Source organism: Rhipicephalus microplus, chromosome 7 (assembly GCF_043290135.1).
Source record: "Rhipicephalus microplus isolate Deutch F79 chromosome 7, USDA_Rmic, whole genome shotgun sequence".
Classification (NCBI taxonomy): domain Eukaryota; kingdom Metazoa; phylum Arthropoda; class Arachnida; order Ixodida; family Ixodidae; genus Rhipicephalus; species Rhipicephalus microplus.
Genome location: NC_134706.1, coordinates 26916634 through 26925378, shown reverse-complemented (window position 1 = coordinate 26925378; position 8745 = coordinate 26916634). Strand labels below are relative to the sequence as shown.

General features: G+C 45.6%; 2 protein-coding genes across 2 annotated transcripts; one reads left to right on the top strand and one right to left on the bottom strand.

The window, feature by feature from the left end:
• Positions 1-340: 340 nt before the first annotated feature.
• Vps60 (vacuolar protein sorting 60) lies at positions 341-1659 on the bottom strand. The gene has a single exon (XM_037431386.2). The coding sequence runs from the start codon at positions 1508-1510 to the stop codon at positions 845-847; it is 666 nt and encodes a 221-aa protein (XP_037287283.1). The 5' UTR covers positions 1511-1659; the 3' UTR covers positions 341-844.
• A 1050-nt stretch (positions 1660-2709) lies between these two features.
• Positions 2710-8503, top strand: ND-PDSW (NADH dehydrogenase (ubiquinone) PDSW subunit). The gene is made up of 4 exons (XM_037431387.2): positions 2710-2915; positions 4834-4978; positions 7010-7146; positions 8270-8503. Exons 1-4 carry the CDS (start codon positions 2822-2824, stop codon positions 8383-8385), a joined length of 492 nt encoding a protein of 163 aa, XP_037287284.1. The 5' UTR covers positions 2710-2821; the 3' UTR covers positions 8386-8503.
• Positions 8504-8745: the final 242 nt, after the last annotated feature.

Below are 8745 nucleotides of genomic sequence, written 5' to 3'. Positions count from 1 at the left end.
GTGTAGTTTCAGCATCAAGCTTTTGTTTGCTCTTTGAACCATACGTCACACTAACCAACCCAACTGTTCACGATTCTATTGTGCAGCAGCCTTCACCGCACAGAATATGCTGCTTAACTCTCCCCAGCTTCAAGCATGTACTATGAGGATTGCGAAGTGTGGAAGAAACGTGGGCCTAGCAACAACTGTATTTGTTACTGTATTAGCATTCCCCAGCTTACGAACTGAAGACTGCACGTTGTTCCTAGCTGCTCATGAAGATGCTGGCTGTGAGTTTATGGCGGTTATCTTGCTACCCACATGTTTTAAAGATGGAGAAACAGCAAGGCACACTAGAAAATTGCTACGCCACAAAGCTTTGCTTTAATGTGGACATCAACAAACTATACATCCACACGAGGCAACGGATTAGGCAAGAACAGTAGCAGATTATGTTAACACTGCAAAGTGCGTCGTAAACATGCAGTAGTAAACAAGCGTGTTTTTTTTTATAACTGGAAAGAGAGGCATATACAACATAAACAGTTACACACGACAAGCTTATACATTGCCGCACCACCCAAGTGGTGTTATTAATTTAAAAAACAGCGACGATGGGATGCTTTCGCCATAAAACTGAAAATTTTCCACGAGTGATCGTTCGCTTCGATTCTCAATTTTTGTTATATTTCCTGGACAGGTAGGAAAAAAATGCCGCACCATTCGCTCGATATTCGACAGTTCTGGAACAACGTGCTGCTAAAAACACCTCTCCAACTTGTGTTGTGGGTTGCTGAGAATCTAAACCACATCTCCCAAAAACTCGTGCCCTCTTATACCTTTCAACCCAAAAAATCAAGTCACTTCAAGTCGCTGGAATCTTGGGCAGGCCGAACTCGTCCACCAGTATGCCTTCCTGATTGGCTGGCAGGCTCTCAGCTCCGGGTTCCTTGGTCGGGATCCTGGGGGCGCTGGCTTCGTCCAGGTACGAAGTGTCTTCGTCCAGCGCGATTTCGTCACCCAAGGCGTCGAGCTCGGCCTCCAGCTCGGCGTCGTCCACGTCGGGCATGCCGTAGCTGCGGCCCAGGGCTTCCTGGACGTCGTTCGCCTGGTCGAGCATGTCTTCAAGTTCGTCCTGCAGGTCGTCGATGTCGTCAAGGTTGACCTTCTTGTACTCGCGCTTCATCTCGCGCACCCCGAGCCGCATCGCGTCCATCGTGATCTTGGTGTCCTTTAGGGTCTGCGTGGCGAAGTTGGCCTGTTCCATGTTGAAGGACTGCTGCATCAGGTTGTCGCGTTGCTGCTCGTACATCTTGCGCTGCTTCAGGACGCGTAGCGCCTTCTGTTTGACCATGTTCTTGGACGGGCCTTCTCGCATCTTGGACATTTGGTCCTTGTACTTCTTCAGCTCGGCGTCAAGTTTGGCGATTTTCTTCTCCACAGACTCGGCTCGACCGTCGACGCTGGCGATGCAGTCGGTCAGGTTGGGCGGAGGTTCCTTGGGCTTGCCGCGTCCGAAGAGACGGTTCATTGTGCTTCTGTGTTGTTGTCGTTCGGGAAGGGGCTCTCGACGAAGCACGAAACAACACGACGCTGTCACGGAACACCTACGCTGTCAGAGCGACGCAATGGCGAGAAAAAAAACTCTTCGCGCAGCTATCGACCGACAAGATGGGCGGAGAAAGCGGGCGTCACGAAGCTGTCAAAAAAAAACTTTAGTAATAACACTACGCACCAATTTTAATGTACAAAAATGCAACGTAATTAGTTATTAAAAACGACTGTTTACAAGTTGCAGCGTTCTCTATGAACGTATATAACAACTATTTTTTGACAAAATTTTGTTTACTAATTGTATATAAAACTACATTATTGTCCATAGGTGTCGCTAACACAAATTAAAGCTTTTAAAATGTTTGTTAAAAATTTAGGTTGTTTAAAGCATGACCTACTACACTCCTGACCTGCCCAGAGAGCACCTCTTCCAGCGCCCACGTTCTAGTTCATACCTTCTGCCGCTAGGGCCGTCACCTACGAGCGGCGTGGCGCTAGGCAGCACCTGTTCGCTGACGTCACCTTCACTCTTTGTAGTCAAATTTTAACCAACAAAGCACTCGTAGTGCGAATTTATGATCCACAATTTAGAAATATCCAGAAATAATAATACTAAAAGACATTCAGAATTTTTTTTGCAATAAAATGCACGCGACAACGCATAGGCTGTCCAAAATCATGTAAATCCACGGGTTTCCACGTTTGTCAACCAGTGTGCTATAAATTCTTAAGCGCACTGAACAGCTTACTTGACCAGCAATGTATGGGAAGAAATAGTCACATATATGCCGACAGTTCACCACAGAAAGCAGGCATTCTTATACCAGCGCCTACAAAACAACCGTAAAGAAGCAGACGAACAGGTTATAGGTAGCGCCACCTACGGCGAGCGATTGAACGAGAGCGGGGACACGCGCTCCCATAGGAACCCCGCTATCTGAACAGGTCAGGAGTGTAGTAGGTCATGGTTTAAAGTGCACAGCTAAGCAGTTTACGTGCAGCATTAGAATAAGTAGTTGGTTTCGCAATGCTTGTTTGCGCGTAAATCGTTCCTAACGTCCGCAACTAAAAGAGGGAGAGCATATGAAAAATATAGCATATATTTTAGTATCACGACTAAAACAACGAAACTAACGAAAGTGGCCTAAAATACTAAACTAACAGATGCGGGGGAAAAAGGCCGAATTGACTCTAAGCTCGTCGTGCGCTGTGTGTTGCTGCCACACGGGCCGAGGCCGATTGTGCGGAAACTTTGTGCGGTCTAGTTTCTCGGGTGCATCGTGCAGCCATGGGTCTGGGCGACTACCCGCCGAGGAATGGCTTCGAAAAAACCATGAACGCTCTCTACGCCCTGTTCGACGCTCCAGTCACGTGGGTGCGAGGTAAGTTGTGCGGGAAAGGTCACTGTCTAGGACAGTCTACGGAGTTGTGGCGAAAGTGCCGCCGTGATTTCGCCGACGGCTCCAGCGTGAGTGTGAGGACGCCAGCGAAACCTCTTTAAACACGAGTTCCTTCATCCCGATCTAGGCGTTGATTCGCTGTGGCCTGAGCAATATCGTCTAACAGCCTGATGCGCGCGTGTTATCGCGTTTCCCACTTTCGCTTCGTTCGTTCGAAATGGCGAAATAAATGAACCGGATTTTCTTTATAGCGTGCCTTTAGTTTGCTAGCGCTGGGAGGACACTTGCGGACGGTCACGGTGGCCTAGTGCTCATAATGATCGACTACTGAACCGCAGGTCGCCGGATTGAATCCCGGCCGCACTTTCGGTGGAGGTGCAAACGCTCGAAGCCCGTGTGCTTGGATTTTGGTGCACGCTAAACGAACCCACAGGTGGTAGAACTCTCGGGCGCCCTTCATTCCACGCGTCTCTCATAATCGTATGGCGGTGTTCGGACGTTAAATCCCAACGATTATTAAGTGGATGACATGTGAAAGCTTACGCTTTGAGTTACAATCATGCGCAGTCACCAGTAGCGTAGCCAGAAACTACTTTTTTGCCATACTTTGTCTGTTTGTGTTTACGTTTGTATGCGTGTGTAAAATGCAGAATTGAAAAATTTCACTTGCAGAAAAAGATGAGTACAAACGACCATTGAATAGAACAGCTGATTGTGCTAACCTTTTTTTCTAATAATGATAATTGTTGTGGTTTTACCTCCCAAAATCACAATATAAGGCCCGCTTCAATGGAGGGCTCCGATAATTTTATCCGTCTGGTGCTCTTTCATGAGCAGTTAAATCCAAGTAAGCAAGCTTTCAGCATATTGCCTCGATGCAATTTTTTTCTCAGGGTACTGTGCATCGATTCACGTTTAAGTTACTTCGTTCTCTGTCGATTGATTTGATTCACTCTGATGTAGGGCACTTCACCTGGTTCATTGTTGATTTACACGCAATTCGCTTGATTCACGCTCAGTTAACTTGATTCACTCTTGCTTCATGTGGTTGACTCTAATGTATACTGATTTGAATTGAAGTTATGTGATTCATATTAAATTTGTTCTTCATTCGTTTATATTGATGTTGATGCACTCATAATTCACTTTATTGTACATTTAGTGAATTGTACTTTTAATCTTTGGGCATTATCTTATCTGTACGTATTTAACGTCGCCAGAATCTGGGCACCATTCATTTTCACGACAATGCCAAATGCTGGATTTTTCATCCAATGAGAGCCATGCAAGAGTCTCTCCTTAATAATCGGAAAGCCTCAGTTTCGTCACCGCTGCTCCAAAAAGAACATTTAGAAATAATTTGTTCTCGTGACTGAGGTATTGCCTTGTTTTGCAGTCCACGGGATTTTCATAACTGTGTGCAAGCTTTCAGAAGAATCTAGCGTCATTTTTTTTTCTTACACTTTTTCGAGGTCGTGACTGGCGTCCACACATTGCCGCCAGAGGGAAAGTGATGGTGTTTATCCAGCGATGCTATAGTTCTTGAGGCTGACATCTCTGACTTCACAAATGCGTGCACAGAATTCACCATCAAGTATCGCTGCAATGCCCCCCTCCAGTGCGACCATTGTGTGCCGTGCAGTGCGACCATTGCATGGTCACAGTGCATGTAAAAATGAAAGTAAAGTAGAAGTGCTGCTTGAAACGGCTTGCTTTTAGTCTCTGGCTTTCCGGGGCAACAGTGGGGGAGTAAGTCGTTTTTGAAAAGCAACATCAGGGGTCCTGGATTGCTGTTATTGTGTAAAACCTGCATGGCCACAATTCTGTGCGTTGACTACCGTAGCCATAAGTCAAGAATGCAGGGCCTCCTCCAGAATTATTTTTTTGCATTACCACGCAGAGAACATTGTCCTGCCAAACCGGCAAGAGAGGCCCGACTACGTCTGGTACCACCGCAAGTACCGTAGGGTGCCCACCATCGATGAGTGCTACACGGATGACCTGATGTGCAAGTTTGAAGCCAACGAGCAGTACAAGCGAGACAGGTAGCTTTGAGTGTCTGTTTAATTCAACCGACTACATTAGGTTAAAGACTTGCAATACGACCACGCTGGCTCGACATTCGTGGTAGCATGCCTTCTGGGATCGTGTCGATTGTCGTGAGGGTTGCATCAAAGCATCAGTATGGTGAAAAAGGCGCTGAATTTCTGGACACTTCTGGCACATCTTTCAGTTGCCCCTTTTCTTGAAAAAGGAATGGAATTTCAAGGCACTAAAAGGACTTCGTTCAGTAACCCTGTTTCCATATGGGGAAGAGGGCACTGAAATTCAGTGCACTTCAGGCACTTAATCCAGTAGCCCTTTTTCTGTATGGGAAAAGGGCACTAAATTTCAGGGCACTTCATTCACTAGCCCTTTTCCGGTGGGGAAAAGGGCATTGAATATCACGGCACTTCAAGCACTTCGTTCAGTAGCCCTTTTTTCTGTACGGGAAAAAGGGCACTGAATATACGTGCCCTTCATTCAGTAGCTCATTTTCTATATAGAGAAGAGGGCATTGAATTTGAGGGCAGCCAGGCAATGCTTGACGCAGGCATGCCTGAATGCTACTTCTTTCTTTTCATCGCATTGCTTATGCTCCCTTCTGTTTCCTTCCTCCATGCCGGGCATTGGAAACATCGTTTCATATGTTTAGCTGCACAGTACTTTAATTGCTACAGGCTACGACAACCATGCATTCATATCCTGCCAATAATGAGTGAAATGCGGCAACGTGCACTGACATGTTCACCTGAATATGAGATTACCGTATCTAGAAACGGCTGATCGCCAACAAGCCCACAGTTGCGAGAGCATCAATTATTGGAAAAATGGCGAATGCAAATATGCACGTTATCAGCCACATCTCTGTACACTAAAGGTTGCGCTTGGTTTTGCAGAAATTGTGCCGCCACCAAAATTTGTGGCTCATAAACGCTTCATTTAATAGTAGGCTCTCTTTAAAGGGGTGGTGCCACCATATTTGTGGCTTGCGCATTCTTTGCTGCAGGCGTTTCTTATAGCTCCAAGAAGCGTGATACACGCACCAAGATGCCCCGCCGTGGTGGTCTAGTGGCTAAGGTACTCGGCTGCTGACCCGCAGGTCGCGGGTTCGAATCACGGCTGCGGCGGCTGCATTTCCGATGGAGGTGGAAATGTTGTAGGCCCGTGTGCTCAGATTTGGGTGCACGTTAAAGAACCCCAGGTAATCGAAATTTCCGGAGCCCTCCACTACGGCGTCTCTCATAATCATATGGTGGTTTCGGAACGTTAAACCCTACATATCAATCAATACACGCACCAAGATTAATTTATTCTCGTTGAGTAATTTCTTATTTTGCAAGTGAGTTCTGCAGAAACCCGCAAGGTGGTGGAAGGGTTAGGAAAGGAAAAGAAGACAACCACCTGTTTGTAGTGCAAAGGCACTGCAAAATCTGTACAGGTTTCTCACAAAGAACTCTTAGTTGCCGAAAAATGGAACCTGAAGGGACCAGGAAAGTATGTTTTATTTAAGAGGAATTCAGTTTCGCTGGGAGATGAACAGGGGTGCAGAATTCGAGTGCAAAACCTATCTTATTAGACATTGTTGTTTCCTCTAAACAGCAGTGCCAATGAAGAAATTTTCGTTTACCGAAAAGTTATGTACATGTGTAGTCAATCTGGCCATTGCACTCTCAGCCAAGACTGAAGAGTGCAGACCCAATGCTTTTGCTGCACTGTACGTAATTGATGAGACATGTGGAGTGCATCTGACAAGTGAGTGACATGATCGTGGAGTCTTGGCGTGAACGAGTAGCGTCATGTTTATTGGCAACCCTTATATAGATGGATGAATGCTACGAGCGTCCCCTTTATAACGGGGCGGGGACATGTGTGCCACCAGGCTCATCAATTCGTGATGCACTGCCATCTGTTGATATTGTTGTACACTGCACCAATATAGTGCAGCCATCTAGTGGTGCTGTCATACACTACAAGATGGACCATGTGTGGCACTTTTTCAACGCGATGCGGCCGCGCGCAAAACTTCTGTGCAGGGAGATAGACAGCAAGATCGTTCACCTGCTCAGTCGCCGCCGGGACGACTGCTACACGTACGAGTTGAATGACCCGCAGAAGTGCGACGAGATCGTCGCACAGTTCAAGGAGGCCGAGCTAAACTGGTTTATCAAATGTGAGACTTTTTTTCTCCCCCTTCTCCTCCACACTTCCTAAATTTATTGAAGCTGCGTTCTTTCTCATTAGAAGCAAGCTTTACTCCAAGATCTGTAAGCTTAAATGGATACTAAAGCACAGTTATAAATTAGTTGACTGATAAATTTCTCTGAAAACCCTTGTGTCGAAGATTTTGTCCCCATGGGTTTAATAATAAACAAGAAAGATTAGTGTCAAATATTTCGCTTTTAAGTTTTCTGCTGAAACTTTCAGTGGCGACGTCTACTTTGTATTTTGGCCACATTGGCTCAATGAATTTTCCGGAAGCTTGTTAAGTCTGTGGCTCCCTCAGAAGACAGTGCACTTAATTTTTGCTGATTAGTATCTACTTAGTTCCCAGTAGATGGCATAGTAGGTGGTGTAGTAGGTCTTAGTAGGTGCCATCAGAAATCTACGACGCTGTGGTAATTGTAGAAACCCCGAGGTGGCGTAGCCACCTGCATTTTCTTTTTTGCAGTTTTTCTCACTTGAAGGAACACTAAAGAGCAAAATGATTCTTCTTGTATAAGTAGAGTAAAATTTAGCAATCCCAAAAACACCTCTCTTCCCACAGCACGACGCTTGACGAACGAGAAAACGTGCGAAAAGAAAATGCTGGTGGAGATGCCACCTTGTAGTTCTCGCACCAAACGTTGTGACGTCACAAATTTCGAAAGCGTCTACTGGGCCCCGGTTGGCTTTTAATCAATAAAAAATAAGTATATCGTCATCCGAGAGCGCCATAGACCCACCGTACGAAAGTTTCAGAAAATTCAATCGAGCCAATGTCGAGAAAATACGAAAAATACATTTTGAAAATTTCGACGTTGTGCGCAGAGATTTTGGCACGAAATTTATAAATGATACTTCAGCTTGATTTTTTTCACTAACAATGAACTTGTGATAGTGCAACAAATGGCATTAGAGTTCTCAGAGTGCAGTTTGTCAGTCTAAACCGAATTATTGTTTCTCTCTAGTGCGGCGATGTTAGAATTCTGAAAGAGTAATTTACTACTAATAATAACAAAACAGTTTTATTTTTGGTGACCTTTCAAAGTTCAGAGCAACCATGAAAACCCGTTCTTGCTCACTTCCTTTGTCAGATGGCGACTTGAGCTTCCACACCACTGTTGTGAATGCCTTCATGAAACAGAAGCACCGGCTCATCGCCGAGAGGCGCAGAGCGCTAAAGGCTCAAGAGAACGGCGAGCTGCAGTGAGCGGACGCCTGGCACATGTCGGCGCTATTGCGTCTATAGCGCGCAAGCGTACGCCATTTTGTCCTCGAGTGTTATAAAGTAGGGTGCCACTTCTATTGAATAAAAAGAAAACTCTTGATGTCTACGTCTTCATTGTCGTAGGTATGCTGTGTTTTGCTTGCCACCACTGTGAGCACCGGTCGCGAAGAGAAGTTCCTCAAATCGACACGATTGATGCCCGAGATGATACAAATGAAATAACGTTTTCCGATGTGTTGTACTTAGGGATCTGTGTTTTCGGATAAATCTGAAAAATCTAAGAAACACTTGCTGGTGAAATTTTTCAGTTTGGTGTCATCCCATAAAGCCTGATTTTAATGT